General features: G+C 42.9%; 1 protein-coding gene across 1 annotated transcript in view; it reads left to right on the top strand.

Annotated features, from left to right (window-relative positions):
• The window catches only part of LOC135222636 (nucleolar pre-ribosomal-associated protein 1-like), a 307,212-nt gene that overhangs the window by 76,129 nt on the left and 205,271 nt on the right, over positions 1-25,812 (top strand). Inside the window, exon 4 of the mRNA XM_064260767.1 lies at positions 6,846-7,031. Within this exon, the coding sequence (XP_064116837.1) occupies positions 6,846-7,031 (186 nt within the window). The remainder of the gene's footprint in view (positions 1-6,845; positions 7,032-25,812) is intronic.

The following is a 25,812-nucleotide window of genomic DNA, read 5'->3' as shown; positions in this document are numbered from 1 at the left end:
CGGTTAAAGCTAAAGAGATAATTTTTGTTGTTGTATTGTACACTAAATTGCGATCATTTTGGTATATAACACATTGTAAAACGATCAAAGCAACACAGAGAAAATATTATCACAAAATGATGCATGAATTCGTAACGCGCGGACGTAATTTTTTTTTTTTTTTCAAAAATTCACCATAAATCTAAATATTGTTCTAGAGACTTCCAATTCTTTTCAAAATGAAGATAGATAAATGAATATTACTATACAGTAAGAGTTTTAGCTTACAATTGCAGTTTTCGACCATTTCGGACGAGTTAAAGTTGACCGAATGTCTAATTTTTTTATATATTTCTTTTATATGCAAATATTTCAAAAATTTAGAAAAGCTACAACCTTCAATTATTTTTTGTTGTATTCTACATCAAATTGCGCACATTTTCATATATTAAACTCTATGAAACACCTAATATGAAATGGAGCAAATATTATGATAATGCGACGTATGCATTTCAGAGGTTTGCGGCAGAGAATCCGCGCGCGTAGAGAAGGAAAGTTTTTTGTTAAAATTCACCATAAATCTAAATATTGTGCTAGAGACTTCGAATATGTTTCAAAATGAAGATAAATGACTGAATATTACTAAACTATAAGAGTTTTACCTTATAATTGCGTTTTTCTACCGTTTCTGTAGAGTCAAAGTTGACCAAACGTGGTTTTTTTTCTATTTATCGTGATTTATATGCAAATATTTCAAAAATGAAAAAAGCTACAACCTTCAATTATTTATTGTTGTACTCTACATGAAATTGCGCACATTTTCATTATTAAAACTTTATGTAACGGCTAATTTAAAATGGTGTAAACATTATGGCCAATCGCAAGTATGATTTTTTCGGAAGAGTTTAAAGAGGAAAAATTATATATTTTTTTTTTTTTTCATAAATTCACCATAAGTCGAAATATTGTGCTAGAGACTTCCAATTTGTTGCAAAATTAAGGTCAAAGTTGACCGAAGGTTGAAATTTTGGCACTTTTCGTTATTTATATGAAAATATTTCAAAACTGATAAAAGCTACAACCATGGGTTGTTTTTAGTTGTATTGTGCATGAAATTGCGCACATTTCCATATATAAAACTTTATGTAACGGCTACTTTAAAATGGTGCAAGCATTACAACAATCGCACGTGAGATTTTTTCGGAAGAGTTACCGCGCGGACGTAAGGAAAAAGTTTTTTTCATAAATTTACCATAAATCAAAATATTGTGCTAGAGACTTCCAATATGCTGCAAAATGAAGGTAAATGATTGAATATTACTAGAATATACGAGTTTTAGCCTACAATTGCGTTTTTCGACCATTTCGGTAGAGTCAAAGTTGACCGAAGGTTGAAATTCTGGCACTTATTGTTATGTATATGAAAATATTTCAAAACTTTTGTTGTATTCCACATGAAATTGCACACATTTTCATATGTAATACTTCATGTAACGGCTAATTAAAAATGGTGCAAAAATTATGTCAAAGTGAGGAAATAATTTCCGAGATGTGTCACTGATACTTTTTAGTGCGATAAGAAAGAAATTCGCGCTTGCGCGCCTGCGTAACGATTGTAAACATAACAACACCTTGATCTGTGAACTCCCAGCATCCCCTAAGGCGCCTGATTCAAAAGTTTTTGGCTGGTAGGCCTATAAGTATTTTTCCACAATTAAAAAAAAAAACTTTTGTATGTCGACATAAATTACATCTGGTCGGAACCCAAGAGACAAAAAATGTTGACAAAATACGTCCATTAGGCGTTTAAGGGTTAAGTATATCTTAGTTTTACCAGACCACTGAGCTGATTAACAGCTTTCCTAGGGCTGGCCGCAGGGATTAGATATTTTTTTTACGTGGCTAGGAACCAATAGGTCACTACCAATGGGACCAGACCTACAGCTTATTGTGGGATCCAAACCACACTATATCAAGAAATGAATTTCTATCACCAGAAATAAATTCCTCTGATTCTGCGTTGGCCGAGGCGGGATTTGAACTTTGGACCACCGGATTGGCAAGCTGAGTGCGAAAACCACTTGTCCAGCGAGGAACTGATTTTTACGGGAGTCTAGGAGGGGCCCCACCCCAATGATCATTTAACAAAATTCGGGAGTGTCACTGAGCGCTTAAATTCTGTGGAATTTCTTGAACTCTCCAAGCGTTTTGGTCTTCTACGATCTGCAAACACTTGGGCGAGACGAGAATTCCTGATAATTGTTACTACAATACCCGGGAATCTCACTGAATGCTTGAATTCCTTGGAATTTCTGGCATCCTCAGAGTGTTATGATTTTCTGTAATTTCTAAACACTCAGGTGTGACAGACATCTCCGGTAATTGTTATTACGAAAATTGGAAGTCTCACTAAGCCATTAACCCTTAAAAGCCAAAGCAGTACTTTAAAAATCGTCTCCTGTATGCCGGCGGCATTCTCGATTGAGCGCCGAAGCGGAAATTTTTTTTTTTTTTTTTTTTTTTTTTTTTTTCATAAAATCACAGCACGCTTAGTTTTCAAGATTAAGAGTTCATATTTGGCTCCTTTCTTTGTCATTGCATGAAGTTAAGTATGCAACCATCAGAAATGAAAAAAAATATCATTATCATATATAAATATTAGGATATATGATAGCGCGAAAAAAAATTTCATATATAATTTTATACAAATCGCACTGTGAGCAAAACGGTTAAAGTTAACTAATTAATTTTTTTCACTGTATTGTACACTAAATTGCGATCATTTTGGTATATAACACACTGTAAAACGATCAAGGCAACACAGAAATATTATCACAAAATGATGCATGAATTCGTAACGCACGGACGTAAAAAAAAAAGTTTTTTTTCAAAAATTCATCATAAATCTAAATATTGTTCTAGAGACTTCCTGTTTGTTGCAAAATGAAGGTAATTGATTATATATTACTAGACTGTAAGTGTTGTAGCTTACAATTGCAGTTTTCAACCATTTCGGTCGAGTTAAAGTTTTCCGAAGGACGAATTTTTTCTATTTATCGTTATTTAATGAAAATATTTCAAAATTGATCAAATTTGCAACCACAGGTTGTTTGTTCTTGTATTCTACATGAAATTTCACACATTTTCATATATAAAACTTTATGTAATGGCTAATTTAAAATGGTGCAAACATTACGACAATCTGACAAAAATTTATGATTTTTTCGGAAGAGTTACCGCGCAGACGTAAGGAAAAAGTTTATTTAATAAATTCACCATAAATCAAAATATTGTGCTAGAGACTTCCAATTTGTTGCAAAATAAAGGTAAATGATTGAATATTACTAGAATGTAATAGTTTTAGCTTAAATTTAGTTTTTTTACCATATTGGTAAAGTCAAAGTTGACCCGAAGGTTGAACTTTTGGTACTTATCGTTATTTATATGAAAATATTTCAAAACTGATAAAAGCTACAATCATGAGTATTTTTTTTGTTGTATTCTACATGAAATTGTGCACATTTTCATATATAGTAATAGTCCATGTTACGGCAAAAATTATGTCAAAGTGACAAAATAATTTCCGAGATGTGTCGCTGATACTTTTTAGTGCGAGAAGAAAGAAATTTGCGCTTGCGCGCCTGGGTAACGATTGTAAACAAAACAATGCCTTGATCCGTGAGCTCCCAGCATCCCCCAAGGCACGTGATTCAAAAGTTTTCGCCTAGTAGGCCTATAACTATTTTTACGCGAATTTAAAAAAAAAAAATTTATATCGACGTACCATACGTCCAATCGGCGTTAAAGGGTTAGATTCATTGGAATTTCTAGCCTTTGCAGAGTGATTTGGTTTTCTGAGATTTCCAAACAATCGGGCAACGGTTATTCCCGATGAGTATTACAATAATCGGGAGTCCTGCCGAGCGCCTGGATCCCTTGGTCTCATTGGTGCTCGCCGAGTGCTTGGCTTCGTCATATTGCCGAGTACCAGGGCGAGACAAGGCTGGCCCGATTATTGTCTTAGAAGAGTCTGGTTTTTCTCGCTGAGCAAGGGAGTAGTTCTTGTGAATTCTAATGCTCGCCGAGCGCTCACTATTACGAGTGCTTGGATGGTGAGAAGAACTTTTACCAGTACAGATGAGTCCACTCCTCAGTCTGGTGTGAAATTATGTAGAGCTTGGTACTGCATGCAACACCTTCTGGGTGAATGGTCAAGTACCGTACTCAAGTATCGGACCTTAAGGTCCGAACAAGTAGGAGAGCAGACACAGAATCCCTCTTATTCTTCTTCTTGGAGCTTCGGCCTTGAAGGAGAACAGTTAATTGGGAAGAAGTGATAGTTCTTCATTGACGATTACCACTCATAATTATGTAGTGGTGATCTGCTCAGCTCAACCAGACAGCTCTGCTGATCTGAGTGCTCGGCTCTAACGAACGAACTCTGCTCTTGATCGGTGAGGTTCCATGCCATGACATAGCACCCTCGCTTCCCGTGTTGCAGTGAGTTTTCACAGGGTCATCATCTTTTGTTGTCTTCATCTGACACCTCCTAACCTCCCTTTTCAAAGGGTTCCATGTCCTAAGAAGAGGAAGGTATTCTCTGCCCCTTAAGAAGTCTCTCTTTGAGACTTCTAAGGGTCTGCCTCCTTTCCACGGCTAGGAAGTAATTGGCTGTCTCTTTGGCTCACCTGCTCCTTCTGGAGTGGGAACCTGGACGGTATTCACAAAATATAGTGTCTTGGGAGCCCCAGGAGTTCATACCCAGGGTCGTTCTCCTGTCTCAGGTTCCAAGGGCACTGCTCACGGAACCGGGGCTGTGTCAGGTATACTCATGTCTCTCTGAGTGTACAACCCCCATGGAGGGTCGTACACCCACAGTCAGTGATAGGTAGTCCTCTCTCCCTGACGATAGTGGTGCAGGACGAGAGAAGGGACTGAGCTGCTTTGGTGGCTTGGACCCACCTGTGAAAGCCAGGAATAAGGCATCTGAAGGAAATAGGAGGGGGTCCTCTGTGTAGTCCTCTTCATGTGGCTTGATCACGAAGAAGATAGATGCGTAGCAAGACGTGGCAGGATCTCACCAACTTTTACTGCATTTAACTCTGGTCAACTTTCGCTCACGTTCATGCGAACAAAACAGTTGTATGAAATGAATGCTTCGTTTAACAGAGTAAGAACATTGCAAGTTCAGAGAAGAGTGGGCAAGAACAGTCAATCCTCCTCTCTTTTTTTTCCTCTACTTCCTGGTTATACAGGAATGAACAAGGAAATAAGAGGAATTCTATGGAGTCTACTCCACAGAGTTCAAACCTGAGAGCCTATGTTTTTGGTTCAATCTTAGGATCTTACCAAACATACATCAATCTGTTCGGGATGGATAGAGAGGTTTGAATGCCTTTCCAGTGCTACTGTTTTGGGAACAACCAGTTCGGCTTGAACTAGTCATCTTTGGTATCCTGTTGTCACGTAGAAGTCTCCCTTTGAGAAAACTTCACCTTTGCTCTCTTCATTGTCTTGTCCTTCAAATGAAGAAGAATTAGGCTGGAGTACGATTTACAGGACCCTACAAATATGCATAATAGTATATTTCTCTTGCAACATGCTTCTATTATCAGTTGCATAGTCCGAGTAGTAGGCGCATATTTGTAAGTTAATTCGTGTGGTATGTAACCAAGATGAATATTACCTTCTCTTAATTAACTTAAAACTTAGGACAACCTTTCAGGTCTCCCAAACTTAGGACAACCTTTCGGGTCTCCCAAGAGTTACTGGTTTTGATTTTGAGATAACTAGTAGTATTGTTTACCAAAACACCACAGCCTCTGCATTATCACCAAACAAGAGGGTTTTCTTTCCTCCCATTTTGGTTGAATTGCAGATGCTCGAGTGTATCTTTTTTGCACGATGGTTCTAGCTGAACGCATTCCTTCATGGAATGCCCTACTAGGCAATTCAGTATGACAAGTCGAGCAAGTGGTATAGGGCTCTGTGTCAGTACTGCTTGCTCTCTGAGATTCTTTTCACTTTGTTATGGATCGTAGCCTGGGGCACTGCATCAGGCGAGACGGGGCACTCCTTCCTGAGCAACACACTCTCTCTCTCTCTCCTCTCTCTCTCTCTCTCTCTCTCGATTCTCTCTCTCTCTCTCTCTCTTCATTCTCATCTCTTCCGCTCTTCTCTCCTCGTCTAGTCGTCTCTCTCTCTCTCTCTCTCTCTCTCTCTCTCTCTAATTTGGCTTATTAGAGCTAATTTTCTTCTTTTGTATGTTAGCTAGATGTTTTCCTTGTCTTTTCCTCTTTGGCATGATGAAATTCTTGCCGAAACAAAGATAAACAGATATAAAAGCAAGCGAATGTCTGAGGTGAATCTCGAACGTGTACCCTCTATCATGTTTCTGCTTGCACTGAAGGGTGGAAGAGTGTCTTGTGACTCATGGAGTCTCTGCAGATGCCATTGCTCACAATTTGTTTGATAATGATTATCAAAATTTATGATAACAGAAGAAATATTGCATTTTCTTGTACAGATCAGTGTTTTTGGCTTATTGAGTTACATTTACTAATTACCCTGTAACTACGAAAGTAAGAGGAATTTTGATGAAATATTTCGTATACACATTCTCCATTGCCATACAATGGTCCTTGAATTTTATCATGACTTTGCATTTTTCACCCTATACCCCCATATATGTATAGGGCTACTGGCCGGCCCCCTTAAGGTACTTTTCATGTGATTCATATGATTGCAATTCTTTGTTAATTCTGTTTTCTAATTTGTAGTCCCTTCAGTTTTATTTATTGCTGATATATAGCAAAGTATTTCATAAATGATTGATACCCTAGTTTATTATCCAGTTTCATTTCCAGCTATGGCTTGCACTGGAGGAGAGCAGGCATGTAAGGTCATTGAATTCTTAGCCAAACCACATGAGTGCTTCAGCAAAATTGCCAAGCATTTTGATAATACTGTCCGTGAATGCTACATAGAACTACTTTTTTATTTTCTAACTTCGGATAACCCTCATATATTGGATCAGTTTCTAATGAAACCAGGTAAGCAGATTTTCACGTGTTGTTTAAGCTTTTAATTAATTACATATGTATTTTTTTAAAATTTTCAGTGTTGTAGGCTGTTTTTGGATTGTTGAACTAGATCATTGAATATAAATTTAAAGATTGCTGCATATAATGGTTTGGGTAAGGTGTGAGTATCACTTGTGTATCATTTTTATTGTAAAAATGAATGTTGTGCTCTTAAATTAGGTAATATTGATAAGACTACCCTACTTATGAGCATTCAGAGATATGAACAAATGTGATCATCCATTAAAATTGTGTTCAGAGCACTTCCCTTTGTCACCTGTAAGTTTAAATTTTATACTACGCACCTATTCTGCTTAGTTACTATTTTTGCTGCTACCCACATTTTACAGCACTGTAGCCCACAACATCCCATCGTCCCAAACTCTTGTACCTACGGTAGAAGTAAGATGCTTTGTGTTTGCCCCAAGCTATTTGCATGATTTTATTGTGACATATTTTGCCCATCTTTTGTCTGTCAAGTGAAGACAGTAACAGTGGCAAGTTGCGGCAGGCTATCTCAATGGAAACTAAGATAGCAATATTAAAGAAATGAGATGGTTCGAAATGTTGAAGGTATAATGTGAATCGTTCAACTGTTGACACAATCTTTAAGAATAAAGAGTGAATTATGGAACAGCTTAAAAGGCTGTGTCTATGCAGTCAGCAATTAAAAGCAAGGGAAGGGGGAAGCTGATAGAAGAAATGGAAAAACTTCTGGGTATCTGGATGGAACACCAGAGATATGGTCTGTACTGGATAGCCTCATGCTGATTCAACAAAAGGCTAAAAGCCTTTTTGACAACTAGAATGCTAGGGCTGGTGAAAGTGCTGCAGATGTATTTGCTGCAAGTTATGGATGTTTTCATCACTTTAAAAAAGCATGCCAACTTGCATCTCATGCCTGTTAGTGGTGAGGCAGTATAGTATTGACGAGACAGGCCTTTTCTGGAAAAGAATGCTAGAAAAACTTACATCAGCTGAAATGAGAAGATAATGTCACGATGGATTTAAGGCGGTGAAGGATAGGCTAACCTTACAGGAGACTTCAAGTTATTTTATTATTCTGACAGCAATTCATGAGTAGAACATCTGCAGAAAGTTTAGTCAACACCACTTGTATAAAACTTTTAAAAGATTTCAAATTAAAATTACTCCTTGAAATTCATTTCAAATTTTCTTAATAGTCTTAATAAAGGGATTTTGATGATGGAAAAATCTATTTCTGGGCAAGGGTTCGTGTCGCCCAGTGAAATAATCCCTTAAGTTCATTATTTCTAGGTAAATGATACTAACATTACCAGAGAAAAAATAAAAACGGGGATGTCAGAGTAACTGACTCGCTCACCCTAAATAAAAAGAGGGTGTCGGTATGGTGCTGGGGCGAGTGAGACCACTACCACGAACCTCTTGTCATTTAGAATTCTCCTTCATCAAAATCCCCCTCCCTGAGAGAGCTGACACACGGCCGGCGCCAGCAACTACTACTACACATCCTCCCACGCCGACCGCAGCGCCTCCCGTGGCCATCCTTGAAGTTAGATGCCAACCTTTGGACGCAAGGGTGGGAGAACAGGGTGGGATTTCACTGGGCGACACGAACCCTTGCCCAGAAATAGATTTTTCCTTTTCAAGGTTGGAAAATAAAATAAGGCCTCAATAAAACGAAAGAAATAAAATAAATGAATATAATCTAGTTGACAAATTTTTACAAGTTATCATAACTAAGGTTAACTTAACCTAATATAATAAATGCCAGTTTTAGACATATAATTGGACTTTAATTTAAAATTAAACTTAAACTAACTTATGATAACTTAGAATTAGATTTTATGAAACAATATGATTAAACATTTTAACATACATATAAGTGTGTTTCCCTTGCAAAAAAATAAGGGAAAACGGCACTAAATGGTTACAGTCAGTAATCAATATTTACAATTGTGAGTGCCCCTAGCAAAAAAATAAGGGGCACATCACCATAAGTAGCCTTTTTAGGCAGCTAAGGCTGAAGGACCCAATTGAACATGACGGTAAGGTTAGGTGAATTGTTAGTGAGGCAGGTAGAAAGGAGATTTGGATCTTTGACTACAACTACTGAACAGTGTCAGGAGAAACTATGTTTCCCGCTGCCACTGCCGGAAATTTAAGAGATTCCAAGGATTTTAAGTAGTGCCGTTTAAAAACTGTCGGCGATTTCCAGCCTGTATACTTCTTCAATTCATCGAAATTCATATGTTGGAAGTAATTGATAGAGGTGGCTACTGCCCTGATGTCATGGGCTTTAGGGAATGAGTCAGGGTTAGCTTGTTTGATAAAATAGAGGATTTGTTGTCTAATCCCTTTTATTGAAATAGTGCCACCTTTTTCCCTCATAAAGAGGGGGCCTGAGGATCTAGAAGATGTCCTGGACAGATAGGCTCGTAAGGTCGTTACCGGACAAAGAGAAGGGTCTTGTGGAAGAGGGAGGACCTTCCAAGGGGCCCATCTCATTAAGGGGTCCTCATTCTTTGCCAGAAAGCTACGATCTGGAGATAGTAAGACTTCTCCTAAGGGGAGGAATTCTACATGTCCAGCATCTCTGGAAAGGGCCGACAGTTCTGATATTCTGGCTCCTGAGGTCAAACTTAGTAAGAATAATGTTTTTCTTAATAACATTAAATAGTTACATGAAACATTGTCAGTATCTGAAGCCAGTTTGAGAACGTCATTCAAGAACCATGAAACTGAACTAGGCCTTTCTGAAGGTCTGAGCCTAGCACAGGCTTTAGGAATAGACGTAAAGTAGGAGTCTGATAAGTCTATCTTAAAGCCAAACTGGAAGATTTTCTTTAAAGCTGACTTATTAGTGCTAATAGTACTAGCTGCTAGACCTTTTTCAAACAGGGATCTGAAAAAGGATATGGCTAAATTTAACTGTCATGGTTCGGGTATTTGTTTCCTTCAGGAAATTTGCCAATTTCTTTACAGCAGCATCGTACTGACATAAAGTTGATTCCCTCTTATCCGATTCTAAGAAAAGGATATTCTGGGGATCGATATTTGCATCTTTCTTAGACGCAAACTTCATGAAGTCCATAAAGTTAGGGTTTTGAGAATTCCTGAGGAAGCGAACACAGTCCTCATTTGTACTGACTGAGATAGCCTGGGATTGGGAATCCGTCGAGGTCGGAGACCCAATTCCAGGAGGAGAGGATACCAGTTGCTCTTGGGCCAAACCGGGGCTACTAGAGCTACTTGTCCCTTGAACGTCCTGAGTTTGCTCAGGACTTTCAATAGAAGATTCACTGGAGGAAAGATGCAAATCTTCCTCCATTGATTCCAATCTATGGACATGGCGTCTATGGCATAAGCCAGAGGTTCCAGGTTGGGGGCCACATAGCAAGGGAGCTTGTGGTTCGCTTGAGATGCGAAAAGATCCACCTGGAGACCTGGAACCCTTTGGCATATCCACTGGAATGAGCACTTGTCCAGGGACCACTCCGATTCTAGAGGAACTGATCGAGACAGGGCGTCTGCTATCACGTTCCTTACTCCCGCCAGATGGGTGGAGGATAGATGCCATTTGTACAGGCGGCCCGCGGTTAACGGCGCAATCACTCAACGGCGAATCGGTTTTACGGCGGTCATCAAAAATATTCATTAAAAAAAATAAGGCATTTTAAAGGTATCTTTACGGCACAAATTTCAGTTAACAGCGCCGTTGTCTAACGAGTTCATACATATGTAGAAATGCCGTTCAGACCATAAAGGTTATGCAAATTATATTAACAAATTTTATGGAGAGTTATTATGTAGGTATTAGGGTAAAATATATGCCTCTGACGCTGTTCTATGCCGAAAATATCGAGTTACATAAGTGCAAATTTAGCTATGGATGTGTCGATTCATAAATGTTCATGCTTTTGTTTAAAATGTGTATGAAAATGTATTACGTGAAAGGCATTTTTATTTCTGTACAGAAATATGATACAAAGGCAGCTTTTGAAACTGCCCTTCACGTTATCAAATACGATGTTTTTTCATGTTCTTTCTTGTAAGCTGCCGCCTGCTGCTCTTCCGAAAATATCGATTTAAAAAAATGCAAATTAGCGATCGATGTGTCTATTTTATAAATGTTTATGCTTTTATGTTTAAAATGTGTATGAAAATGTATTACGAATAGGGTATTTTTATTTCTGTGCAGAAATATGATAAAAAGGCAACTTTTGAAACTCCCCTTCAAGTTATCGACTACGATGTTTTTTTCAAGTTCGTTCTTGTATGCCGCCGCCTGCCGCTCTTCCGAAAATATCGTTTAAAAAAAAAAAAAAAAAAGTGCAAATTTAGCGATCGATGTGTCGATTTTTCAATTTTTTATGCTTTTATGTTTAAAATGTGTATGAAAATATATTACTTAAAGGTATTTTCATTTTTGTACAGAAATAAGATACAAATTAAGGCAGCCTTTGTAACTACGCTCCACGTTGTCAGGGGATGGTTTTTAATGTTCGTTCTTGTCCGCCAGTTCCGAAAAGTGCATTGTGTTATTTTATTAATTATGCATCTTTTCCATAAATCCTTTAAAAAGTTATACATTATTTCACTGTATCCAAGAATATTGTATGTATTCTCATATTATTGTATTTTAAAATACTACGGCAAACTTAAGCCCGTATTCCGCGGAGCGGCCAATGTTGTGGTTTGAAATCAGCTGATGAATACGAGTTTGTTTCACCATAACGCAATTCTGAGTGAATGCTCTTGCTTCTAGTTAGCATAAACGAATATCTATATACTTGACTTATATGAGACAAAGTTATTTTTCCTTATACAGCGTGTTTTTAGGTGGAAATATTTATTGAATATGTCTCGTTGTGAATGTGAACTACTATTTTTTTCGTTAACAGATTACGTTGGCGGCATGTTTATTGCGTAAAAAATTATGTGATTCCGTTCGCAATAATACTTTATATCGTCGTAATACGAACTTTACGTTATTTATATATCTTATATCGGCGTGAAACCAACAGTAAAATGTGTTCTTTCAAGCACAGTAGTTTTTATTAAAATGATTTTATCCCAATTTTATCTACAGTTGTGTGTGATGGCAGACGTTTACTGCAGTTTTATCCTTGTTGCCGATGTACGATAGTAGTCATTAGCAGCTTGAACAGTTTTCTCAGCTTCAGTTATAACTAGGTTTAAATTTAACGGTATATTTCCCGATAGATCTTTAATCTATATTGATCTCTGATCTATAGCGAATAAAGTTATTAAATTAAGATATCTCAGTTCTATTCTATACATAACGCCATTTATAACAAATACGGTAATGTTGCACTGTAGTACGATGATCGAAATACAAGCCAAACAGATGTTATCCAGTTCGGTTGTACTTAGAAAAAAAAAAAAAAGTAGTTTCTCGTTCGGTTGTTCATGGCTGTACACGTTCACGCAACGAGTATAACGTTAAAACCATAATTTCATACAATCAACTTACCTGTCAGATATATACATAGCTAAGACTCCGTCGTCCCCGACAGAAATTCAAATTTCGCGGCCACTCGCTACAGGTAGGTCAGGTGATCTACCGGCCTGCCCTGGGCGGCAGGACTAGGAACCATCCCCGTTTTCTATCATATTTTCTCTGTCGCCGGTGGTATCAACATTGTTGTTATTACCTCCTGACTTAGATTCATTTTTCAACCTTTGATCAACGTTTTTCGGCTTTTTGGTGACGTATTTGGATCGTGTTTTGGCATTCGCTACTGTGGACTGTTTTTTGGAATAACTCTTTTGGATTTTTCTCAGTATGTCTGATTCTAATGTGAGTGTGAGAATGTGTGTGAATGTAGGCTGCAGGGTGAGGATACCGAAAGCTTCGGTTGATCCTCACACTGTATGCCGTAAATGTAGGGGGGTTCAGTGTTCTGCTATTAATACTTGTAAGGAATGCGAGGGATTGAATGCAGAAGAGTGGAAGACTTTGACTTCTTATTTGAAGAAGTTAGAGAGGGATAGAGTTAGACGGCTGAAAGGTGTGAGTTCAAGGCCTATTGAGCCTTTCACGGATAATTCTAATCCTACTGATGTAGATTCTCCCTATATATCTCATTCTCAGAGTGCTTTTTCGGATTCGGCATCGGAAATCGCCAATCTGAAAGCTACTATTAGAGACATGAAGTCCAAGATGGCTGACTCTAAAGGTAAGGCTAGTGATAGTGAACATTTCAGTGAAGTGAGTTCTCTCAGTGTTGTGGAGGGGGCGTTTGATCGTCCCTGCGACGCTCCCAGGCCTAGACCTCTTCCAAGCTCCCATGCCCAGAGGAGAAGGAAAGTCGAAAGCCTTAAGGAGGTCGTGGGGAATCCCCAACGGTCAGACGTCCCTTCAGCTAGCTCTGCTTCATGGCAGGCGGCTCAAGGGCGCTATAGAAAAAGCGTCCTTCGCGAGTTTTTTCTCGTCCTCTCCCTCTCCCTCACCTAAACGAGGGTGGAAGGAGTCGAACTTATCGAGACCGCTGAAGCGTCATATGAAGCCCGACATAGATTCGAGCCCAGAGCGCTTCTCAGATGACGCTCCGTCTGCTATTAAGAAAGCGAAGGTGGCGTCAGCGTCACCTGACGCTTGTGCGGAAGTACCCCTTCATTCTTCTTCCCCGAGTGATGACGAAAGGCGTCATGCACTAGACGTGGGAGAAGCGTCAAGAAAGATAATTATGGCGGTTCAGGAACAACTGTCATCTCTTGTGGGAGTTTTAGCGCCACCCCGTCGGAAGGACGTGACGCTTCCAATTAAGAAGTCTCGTCCTCTCTCACCTGCTCGAAGAGAAGCGTCAGACAGACGTGAAACTGCTAAAACGCTTGCAGAAGCTTCGAGTTCGAGAGCTAGAACGGGGGCTTACGAAAGTTTCGTAAAGCCAGAGAAGCGTAAAACGTCTTTTAGAAGTGAAGCGTCATTCAAAGCGGATCTTAGACGTGACGCTCCGTCCAATATTGTGACGCCGAGTAGGACGCCTTTAGAGAGCGGAGCGTCTTCCAGGCGCGAAGCGTCATCAAGACGTCAGCAAGAGACGTCAGCCATGACGCTCGGAGAGAAACGGGAAGCGTCATACAAGGCGTCTTCTAAAGTTCAAGAGAAGCCGGAGCTTGTGACGCCTTCCAAGTCTTTTAAAACGGGAAAGAGGAAAGAGTATCATTCCCTTAGCCCCTCTCCTATTAGGAGTTTGTCTCCTCCAGAAGAGGAAAGTTCAGAAAGGAGAACGGAGACTCAGATAAATCCCGAGTTGGAGGAAAACTCGGATGATGAAGATCATGGAAGAGAGGGTTTGTCCAACTATAAGGTTTTGACTACCCTGCTTCTTGAGGAGTATGGAGACGAGTTGACTCCTGCTGCTCCTCCTTCTCCGCGCTCGCTCTTTTCCAGTGCTAAGACGAAGAAGCCCTCGTCTTTTCTAAAAATGAAACCCACCATCTCGATGAAGCGGGCATTACACGCCTTAGACTCATGGATGAAGTCTAAGAAAGACTTAGTCAGGACAGTCTTTTGCATGCCTCCAGCAAGATTAGCTGGGAAAAGAGGCATATGGTATAAGACGGGAGAGAATATGGGTATCGCTCTCCCTTCTACAACAGAGGCAGATTTTTCGACTTTGGTTGACGCTTCAAGGCGTCCAAGTCTCAATTCTGCACGAATTACATGGGGTATTTCAGAACTGGATCATCTCCTCAAGGGACTCTTTCATGTATTGGAAGTCTTCAACTTCTTAGATTGGTCCCTTGGGGTGATGTCCAAGAAAGCCCATGATTCAGAAGGAATCGAACCTGAAGCCCTGTTATGCATTTTGTCTTGCATTGACAAAGCGGTACAGGATGGATCTTTTGAAGTCTCTTCATTATTTGGAGCAGGTCTTTTAAAGAAAGGACGGTGTATGGCGCCTTCTTAACAAAGGCAGTCTCGCATGCTCAGAGGGCAGCTCTACTGTATGCGCCTCTTTCTGACTTTTTGTTCCCTTCTCAGTTAGTAAAGGACGTTGCTCACTCTTTAACTGAGAAGGCGACTCAGGATCTTCTGACGCAGTCAGCTAGGAAGAAGAAACCTGTTTCGGTATCTGACAAGAAAGGACCTAGTACATCAATGCAGCCCTTTCGAGGTGGTCCGACCTCCAGACCTCCCGCAAGAAGGAAGGCTCCGGAGAAGAGAGGTAGGTCTGCCTTTCGTCCCTTTAAAAAGGGAAAATGAAACATCTCTCCTCCAAGCACCAGTAGGTGCCAGGCTCCTGGGATTCGTGGAGGCCTGGACACTGATAGACGCAGACGCGTCTTCATTGACTATCATAAGGAAGGGATATCGTATCCCTTTCCTGAACACTCCTCCCCTAACGTCAATACCAAGGGAACTATCAGCCAAGTACAAGGACCCTGTGCTGAGGGATACTCTTCGATCGATGGTGGAACAAATGTGGGACAAGAGAGCGATAGAACTAGTACTGGATCAAAACTCCCCGGGGTTTTACAATCGCCTTTTTCTAGTGGCGAAAGCCTCGGGAGGCTGGAGACCAGTACTGGACGTCAGCTCTCTGAACAAATTTGTTCAGAAGGAGAAGTTCTCCATGGAGACTTCTGCTTCAGTCCTAGCATCATTAAGACAAGGAGATTGGATGGTGTCTCTAGATCTCCAGGACGCCTACTTTCACGTCCCGATCCACCCTTCATCGAAGAAGTACCTCCGTTTCATGACGGGGGGGAAGGATCTTTCAGTTCAGAGCCTTGTGTTTCGGCCTGTCCACAGCTCCTCAGGTCTTCACAGCCTGATGAAGAATGTGGCGAGATTTCTTCACCTCAAAGGAGTGAATGTCTCTATGTATCTAGACGACTGGCTCATCAGGGCCAGATCGGAGAGACAGTGCTTGGAGGACCTAAAGTTAACTCTGGATTTGACCAAGGCATTGGGATTGCTTGTGAACCTCGAGAAGTCTCAGCTGACCCCCAGACAAGACCTAGTCTATCTGGGGATTCGGATGGATTCTCGGGGTTTTCGAGTTTTTCCTTCGCAAGAGAGAACCGCAAAAGGTTTGCGGATAATCTCTCTCTTCTTAGAGAAGCAACAAACGTCGGCGAGGGAATGGTGAGCCTTCTGGGGACGCTTTCCTCGCTGGAACAATTCTTCCCTCTAGGAAGACTTCATATACGTCCACTTCAATTCTTCCTCAAGAGGTCTTGGAGCTGGAAAACCGGACAACTGTCGGACGTTTTTCCCATTCCAGTGGAGATAAAGGCACACCTACAGTGGTGGTTGCTACCTCTGGAAGAGAACAAAGGGATCTCTCTAAGAACACAGAACCCAGACCTAGTGTTGTTCTCCGACGCGTCGGAGACAGGTTGGGGAGCGACATTAGGCTCAGAGGAAGTGTCAGGCACCTGGGAACCAGCACAGGTGTCCTGGCACATAAACTGCAAAGAGCTCTTCGCCGTACATCTGGCCTTAAAGAGCCTAGAACCTCTGGTGTCAAACAAGGTAGTGCAAGTAAACGTGGACAACACCACCGCACTTGCCTACATTCGGAAACAGGGAGGGACGCACTCCTCGTTCCTTTACGAGCTCACGATGAGACCTATTACTTATTTGGACGTCTCACAGGAACATCTCCCTGCTGACAAGGTTCGTACAGGGAGTAAGGAATGTGAGGGCGGACAGGCTCAGCAGGAGGAACCAGGTCCTTCATACAGAATGGACTCTACACGAGGAAGTGTGTCTCGATCTCTGGTCTCTGTGGGGAACTCCTCATGTGGATCTCTTCGCAACATTCATTTATTTCAAAAAGGCTCCCAGTGTTTTGCTCGGTCGTGGAAGATCCAAGAGCAATTATGGTAGACGCCTTCGCTGCTAAACTGGTCTCGAGTAGACGTTTATGCTTTTCCCCCATTCAAAATCCTGGGGTTAGTAATGAAAAAGTTTGTGGCGTCAAAAGAGACGAGGATGACGTTAATAGCCCCCTTTTGGCCGGCCCAGGAATGGTTCACGGAGGTGGTAGAGTGGATCGTAGACTTTCCAAGATCCCTACCAAGAAGGACGGATCTTCTCAGACAACCACACTTCAAGAGGTACCATCAAAAACCTCCCCGCTCTCGCTCTGACTGCCTTTCGACTATCGAAAGACTTGTCAGAGCGAGAGGCTTTTCTCGCGAAGTGGCAAGCGCGATCGCGAGAGCACGCAGAACCTCCACTACGAAAGTATACCAGTCGAAGTGGGAGGTATTTAGAAGGTGGTGTAGAGCCAAGAAGTTGTCCTCCTCCTCTACCTCTATAGCGGAAATTGCTGATTTCTTGCTATTCCTGAGAGTAAAATCTCATCTAGCCGTATCCACAATAAAGGGATACAGAAGTATGCTCTCGGCTGTATTCAGGAACAGAGGATTAGATCTGGCAAATAACAAGATCTCCACGATCTCATAAGATCTTTTGAGACTTCAAAGTCTAAGGAACCAGTACCTCCGAACTGGAACCTGGACGTAGTCCTCAAATATCTGTCTTCGGATAGATTCGAACCTCCTCATCTGGCATCGTTTAGAGACATAACTAGAAAATGCCTATTCCTTTTATCTTTAGCTACGGCAAAAAGAATTAGTGAATTACAAGCTCTGCAGGATAAAGTAGGATTCAAGGGAGACTCGGCTATTTGCTCGTTTAAGACCCTGTTTTTAGCGAAAAACGAGAATCCCACGAATCCCTGGCCTAAGTCATTCGAAGTCAAAGGAATGTCGAGTCTCGTAGGCAGAGAAGCAGAGAGGTCTCTATGCCCTGTTAGAGCTCTGAAGTTCTACCTTCAGAGAAAGCGTCAGTTGGGAGGCTCTAGACAAGGTCTTTGGTGCGCGGTAAAAGACCCCACAAGACTGATGTCCAAGAATGCTCTGGCGTTCTTTGTAAGAAACGTCATTACGGACGCTCATAAGGTCTGTCCTGACGAACAGTTACAACTACTGAGAGTAAAAGCTCATGAAGTAAGAGCGGTTGCGACGTCTCTCTCGTTTTATAAGAATATGTCGCTTAAAAACATCATTGATACGACATACTGGAGATGCAACTCAGTATTTGCATCTCATTACTTGAAAGACGTACGTGTGACGTATGAGAAGTGTTTTTCTCTAGGTCCTATCGTATCGGCAGATACGATTCTGTGGGGTACGGGAGCCGACACCAATCCTTAAATGTATATACTGTTCTTCTTTTTGGATATGGTCGAGAGTCTCTTCGAACAATGGAGGATTTGGCTCGCACGGGCGGCCGTCTATGTTGTTCAGTAAGAGAATTCTTGTCATATCCAATTAGTTGAGTATAATTTTTTTTTGGAAAATTATGTATGTGTGCGTAGTGGTTTTGAGTTACGGTTGTTGTGACGAGTTCGGGGATAACTCGTAACAATCCTTAGTTCTAACATATGGTTAGGATCAGGTGGTCGGGATTGGTTGTGTGCTCCTTCATAAGGTGTATTGTCATATAAGTGGATCAGCACCCATTGACAAAGTCCTTTTAGGCTCTGCCGAGTAAGCGGATAAGACCCCATCGGCAGACCCACAAGAACTCTTGGCCATAGATCATATATCTCGCTAAAGTTTCTTGAGGTGATGCAGACTACTGGGCAAACACCCACGAAGTCTACCACCTATCAGGTAGGAACCAAGGTTTTATTTATACCTACAACATATGTTGTTTACCTGTCTATTCCATATAGTAGCTGTCTCTTACACCCTCCACCGAAGGGTGCCAATCAGCTATGTATATATCTGACAGGTAAGTTGATTGTATGAAAATGATATTGTTATGTTACAATAAAGTTTCATACATACTTACCTGGCAGATATATACAATTAAAGGCCCACCCAGCCTCCCCGCAGGAGACAGGTGGAAGAGAGAAAATATGATAGAAAACGGGATGGTTCCTAGTCCTGCCGCCCAGGGCAGGCCGGTAGATCACCTGACCTACCTGTAGCGAGTGGCGCGAAATTTGAATTTCTGTCGGGGACGACGGAGTCTTAGCTATGTATATATCTGCCAGGTAAGTATGTATGAAACTTTATTGTAACATAACAATATCATTTTCATCATTCTCTTTTGCTGTTATTGAACTTATGTAACCTGAAGATGGATAAACGTTAGGCCATTGTAATTTGATCTCTCATAAAATCGAACTATCGTAAGACTAATGATTGTAACCTGAACACTACAGCTACCTGTACACTGTATAAACTTTATTATATCTTTACATACTCTAGGCACCCACATGTACTGTAGAGTAAATTCTGTAGTACTATACTGCATAAATATAATTTTACTTATTGCGCCGTTGTGGAATTACGGCGCCTTTGACTGGTCTAGAGTTTCGAAAGAAGGTGTGCGGCGGCCGTAGGCTTTAAAATTGCTCAGCGTCGAAAATCGCTTGGCATCGGTGGCCAGGAACGGAACCCCTGCTGCTAACCGAGGGCCGCCTGTACTTGATTGCTAGAGAGAAAATGGCTATCATGACATGGTTCACATGTTTTGACTTGGATCCTCCCCTGTTGATGCAGTGTACCACTACTGTGCTGTCCAAAACCAGCTTTATATGGGAATTCTTGGCTGGTAGAAGCCTCTTCAGAGTGAGGAATACTGCCAAGGCTTCCAATACATTTATGTGAAGATGGCGGAACTGAGGCGACCAAGTCCCTTGAACTTTCTTGAATTGGGAGTATCCTCCCCACCTGTTTAGAGAGGCGTCCGTATGGATAACCAACGCCGGAGGAGGGAACTGGAGAGGAACTGATTTGAACAGATTCTTGGACTCCGCCCAGGGGCGGAGACGTTTGCGAAGAACTGGCGGAATTACTGACAACTTGTCTCGAGATTTGACATTTGCCCTTGAGCGCCAAACTTGATTTATATCCTTCAATTTTGCTTTCAACAGAACGTCTGTGACTGATGCGAACTGAAGGGAACCTAGGATCCTTTCCTGGTTTCTCCTTGACGTCTGTTTGCATTTGAGGAATTGTCTTATTAACTTGGATATTTCTTTCCTTTTGGATAACGGAATTGACAGAGTGTGGGAGTTCAGGTCCCACTGAATGCCGAGCCACTGGAAACGAGACTCCGGCGTTAGCCTGGATTTGGTCTTGTTTATTTGGAACCCCAGATGTTCCAGAAATTGAATTACTTTGCCTGTGGCTTTGAGGCATTCCTCAACGGTTGTTGCCCAAATGAGCCAATCGTCGAGGTACGCTACTACCATTATCTCTTGCGACCTCAGTTGTTGTACCACTGATTCTGCTATTTTTATACATCCAACTTACCCGGCAGATATATACTTAGCTATAGACTCCATCGTCCTGACAGAATTCAAAACTCGCGGCACACGCTACAGGTAGGTCAGGTGATCTACCATTCCCACCGCTGGGTGGCGGTATCCGGAACCATTCCCATTTTCTGACAGATTTTCTCTGTCGCCGGGAACGACAACAACTGTTGTGGTTCCCTCCTGGTTGGAATTCTGCTCGTTCGCCGAGAATTTGTTGGATTGATTTTGGTGAAGTACTCTTCTTTTTTTTTTTTTTCTTCCCCTCTGGCTTGGCATACGCTTGTTGTGGACTGTTTTAGGAATTGGATTAGGTTTTTTCTCTCACGATGGCTGACGTTAAGGTAACACCTATGTTTAGGGTGTGTGCAAGGGACGAATGTAGAACTAGACTTCTGAAAGCAGAGATAGATCCCCATACAATTTGTGTTAAATGTAGAGGTTCTGAATGTTTTTTTGATAAGACTTGTACTGAATGTGAGGGACTGATAGAACAAGAATGGAAGGATTTATCTGCTTATATCAAGAAAAGAGAGAAGGATAGAGCTAGGAAAGCTTCCGCAAGAAGCTCGAGTAGATCTTGTTCTTTTGAACCCGAGTTAGAAACTAACAAGGTAGATGATAACGTTTCTCCCATAACCTCAGCCTCTTCTCCCTGTGTTGAATCTAAGGATTCGTTTTCAGGGATGGAAATCATGAGATCCTCGATCAAGGAGCTACAGGAACAGCTAAAAGCTATGGAGGCGAAAGGTAAGAGTGTCAGTGAGTGCAGTGACCCCAGTGCAGTGGAGGGGGCGTCTGATCGGCTCCGCATTGCTCCTAGGCCTAGACCTCTTTCAAACTCCCAGGACCAGGGGAGGAGGAATGTCAAAAGCTGCAGGGAGGATGTGGAGCATCCCCAACGATCAGGCGTCCCTTCGGCAGATCCTGAAGTAGCGACCCAGGCTGCCCTGGATAGCCATAGAAAAGGCATCCAGAAGGAGTGCTTTTCTGCTTCGGACTCCTCCTCGTCTAGGCGTGGATGGAACTCTGCCTCGAAGTCTCATCCTTTGAAGAGATCGTGGGTTTCGCCGAAAGGAGACGCTCTTGATTCGAGCCCCGAGCGCTTCCCTGAGGATTTTCCTTCTTGTAGTAAGAAGTCGAGAAGACCGTCTCCAGCTCCTCAAGATCCTACTAAGCTCTTCCTGCTTAACCTGCAAGAACAGTTGTCCTCCCTGGTAGGTGCTCTCCATAAGGATTCTTCGCGAAGGAAAGACGCCTCCCTTCCAGTGAAGAGATCGAAGTTTTCATCTACTAGTAAGCGCTCTTCTCCTTGTAGAGGAGACGCATCTGAGTCTAGCAGGGCGCTCACCTCCGTACAAGAATGCTCCGTGCAGACAGCTCGAACCCCTTAGGAGCTCTTCTCTTCGCAGTAAAGTTCCCAGCAGTAGCCACTCTCAGAGGAGACGCTCAGCTACTTTTTCACGGAGAGGTCAGGAGTTGGACTCCTCTACTGATGACCATGGCAGGCGTCAAGAGCCTATAAAGAGCCAGGATCTTGTCAGGCGCCAGGAGTTGAGTGAGCCCCAGGAGCCTTTCAGGCATCAAGAGCACCTCAGGCGCCAGGAGACTAGTAGGCGCCAAGAGCCTAGTAGGCGTCAGGAACCTGCCAGGCGGCAGGAGTCGAGTGAGCGCCAGGAGCTTTTCAGGCGTCAAGAGCATATCAGGAGCCAGGAGCCAAGCAGGCGCCAGGAGTCAAGCAGGCGCCAGGAGCCCAGCAGGCGCCAGGAGCCTAGCAGGCGCTTAGGTTTGAATAGGACCCCTTCACACTTTATGAGCTCTTCAGAGAGTAGGAGCCCTTCGCCTTGCAAGAAACAGGATACTGAGAAGAGATCTTTTACCTTTAAGAGCTCCCTCGCACCTTGCAGTAGCTAGCATAGGTCACATGGAAGGCGATCTCCTTCTTATGACAGAAGTCCCGCTCCTTCTAAAAGCCGCTCCCCTTCGAAGAATTTCCAGTCGACGTAGTAGTCTCGGACTATAAAAGGCTGTCTTTGCTTTTGCTGAAGGAGTTTGGTGATACGCTTCAACCAGCTGATCCGCCCTCTCCAGGATCTTTGCTGTCAAGTATGAAGTCTCCGAAAGCCTCCTCATTCGTGAAAATGCGCCCTACCCTAAGCATGAAGAAGGCATTCAAAGGATTTGGAGAGTGGCTTCACACTAAAAGAGAAGCGGGCAAGACTGTATTTTCATGCCCTCCTTCCAGGCTGATGGGAAAACCTGGAAGATGGTATGATACCAAGGAGCCTATGGGCTTAGGGCTTCCTTCGTCTGCAGATGCAGACTACACTTCATTGGTTGATTCGTCAAGGAGGCGCGCTCTCCTCTCAGCTAAGGCTACGTGGGGGATGTGTGAGCTAGATCATCTCATCAAGGCCCTCTTCAGGACACTGGAGGTGTTCAATTTTATCGACTGGTCTCTGGGAGCCCTTGCGAAAAGAGCTCAAGATCCGGAATTCGTCAGCATGGAGGAGCTCTCGAGCGTTTTAGCTTGTTTGGATAGAGCGGTGATGGACGGTTCGGTGGAAGTTGCTTCCCTATTTGGCTTGGAAATCTTAAAAAAGAGGTCAGTGTATAGCTCATTCCTGACCAAGTCAGTCTCTCCTCTTCAGAGGTCGGCCTTGTTATATTCTCCGCTCTCTAGCCACCTCTTCCCACAGGACACGGTGAGGGATATAGCAAAATCCTTAGCTGGCAAGGCTACTCAGGACCTCCTTACACAATCAGCGAAGAGGTTCAAGCCTGCTGTTCCCTTTACAAAGAAGGAGAAAGCACCTCTTCAACAGCCCTTTCGAGGAGCCTCTTCTTCCTCGAGAACCCCTTTCAGAGGTAGGAGACCTGACACCAGAGGAAGACCTTCCAGGAGACCTGTCGGGAAGGCAAAATGAGAAAGAAGTCCTCCAGATATCTGTAGGCGCCAGACTTTCGAACTTTGCCAGAGTCTGGGCGCAGAGAGGGGCGGACAGCTGGTCCCTCTCAATCCTCGAGAGAGGATACCTGATCCCCTTCAGGGAAAATCCTCCCTTAACAAAAACTCCAAGGGAGTTGACAGCAAGATACAAAGATCCTGTCAAGAGTCAAGTTCTCCTGCAAGCAGTGGACCTTATGCTGCAGAAGAGGGCAATAGAACCGGTTCAAGATCTCCATTCACCAGGTTTCTACAACCGACTGTTCCTGGTACCCAAAGCCTCGGGCGGGTGGAGGCCGGTTTTAGAAGTAAGTGCGCTGAACTTCTTTGTGATCAAGAAGTTCTCGATGGAGACTTCTTCCTCTGTGCTTTCTGCTCTTCATCCAGGGGACTGGATGGTATCCCTGGACCTTCAAGAGGCATATTTCCATGTGCCAATTCACCTGGCATCAAGGAAATATCTCAGATTCATGGCAAAGGGAAGAGTCTTCCAATTTTGAGCGCTGTGCTTCGGACTGTCGACGGCCGCTCAAGTCTTCACGGGCATCCTAAGGAATTCGGCACATTGGCTGCATTTGAAAGGAATCAGGATCTCAATGTACTTGGACGACTGGCTCATAAGAGCAAAGTCAAAGGATCAGTGTCTGGAGGACCTTTCTGTAACACTAAGAATGACACAGTCGCTGGGACTCCTAGTCAACCTCGAGAAATCCCAGCTGGATCCCCAGCAGAACATAGTCTATCTGGGGATTCAGATGGATTCTCGGGGTTTTCTAGCGTCTCCATCAATAGAGAGGATAGAACGCTGCCTTTCGAAGGTTTCAGTTTTTCTAGGGAAAGAACATTGCTCCACGAGGGAATGGATGAGTTTGCTGGGAACCATCTCCTCGTTGGAGCAGTTCGTTTCCTTAGGAAGACTGCACCTAAGACCCCTTCAGTTTTATCTGAAGGAGAACTGGGATCAGAGTTCCCAGGACCTAGAAGACTCGTTTGTAATCACGGACAAGATCAAGCATGATCTACGGTGGTGGCTGGACCCAAAGAAACTCAGCCAAGGAGTATCTCTGCACATACAGAGCCCTCTCCGAGCGTTGTTTGCAGACGCGTTGGATTCAGGATGGGGAGCAACGTTGGGCTCGGAAGAAGTGTCAGGCACCTGGGAAGGAGCGCAGGTGTCCTGGCACATAAACCAAAAGGAGTTGAAAGCCATTCACTTAGCACTCATCCACTTTCAAAAGCAGATCTCAGGGTCGATCATTCAGGTCAATTCAGACAACATGACAGCCCTTGCATATATCAGAAAACAAGGGGGAACCCATTCATTCTCCCTTTACGAGACAGCGAGGGAGTTGCTGCTTTGGGCTCAGGAGAAAGAAATCTCTCTCCTCACCAGGTTTATACAGGGAGAGAGGAACGTTCGGGCGGATCTGCTAAGCAGAAAAAACCAAGTTCTCCCCACCGAATGGACCCTCAATCCTCAAGTGTGGGAGCAGTTATGGGGGTTATGGGGAAGGCCGAATATAGACTTGTTCGCAACCAACTGGAACAAAAGGTTGGAGAATTATTGCTCCCCGATCGCAGATCCAAGAGCGATAGCCATAGACGGCCTCCTGATGGATTGGAAGGGCGTAGACAGGTACGCTTTTTCCCCCTTCAAACTAGTAGGGGAAGTAATAAGGAAGTTTGCTTCCTCAGAAGGAGCGAAGCTGACTTTGATCGCTCCCTTTTGGCCAGCCCTAGACTGGGTTACAGAGTTGCTGGAGTGGATGGTGGATCTTCCCAGATTGCTCCCACTAAGGAGCGATCTTCTCAAACAGCCCCACTTCGACAGGTATCACAAAAACCTCCCCGCTTTAAGTCTGACTGCCTTCAGACTATCAAAGGACTTGTTAGAGCGAGGGGGTTTTCTCGCGAAGCTTCGAAAGCAATCGCAAGAGCCAGGAGACCATCCACATTACGAGTGTACCAGTCGAAGTGGGAGGTGTTTAGAAGATGGAGCAAGTCGCACAACGTATCCTCTTCCAGTACCTCTGTAGCGGACATTGCGGATTTTCTTCTTTATCTTAGAAGAAAGTGTAACCTAGCTGTCTCAACGATCAAGGGGTACAGAAGCATGCTGGCCTCTGTTTTCAGGCATAGGGGGTTGGATGTGTCAGAGAATAAGGACCTACAGGATCTTATTAGGTCTTTCGAGACCTCAAAAAGCCAGACCAGCAAGAATCCCAGTTGGAATTTGGATGTAGTCCTTCATTTTCTTATGTCAGATAAGTTCGTACCTGCTAATAAGGCCTCTTTTAGAGACTTAACAAAAAAGTCTCTGTTCCTTTTCGCCCTAGCAACGGCAAAAAGGGTAAGTGAACTTCAAGCGTTAGAAGGCAGAGTGGGTTTTAAGAAGGATGCTGCAATTTGCTCTTTGAACCCTCTCTTCTTAGCGAAAAACGAGAATCCATCAAAACCATGGCCAAGAAGCTTTGAAGTGAAAGGGCTTTCTTCTCTTACGGGG

Source organism: Macrobrachium nipponense, chromosome 8 (assembly GCF_015104395.2).
Source record: "Macrobrachium nipponense isolate FS-2020 chromosome 8, ASM1510439v2, whole genome shotgun sequence".
Lineage (NCBI taxonomy): Eukaryota > Metazoa > Arthropoda > Malacostraca > Decapoda > Palaemonidae > Macrobrachium > Macrobrachium nipponense.
The sequence above is the reverse complement of the archived record's forward strand: the minus strand, read 5'-3'. Positions and strand labels throughout refer to the sequence as shown.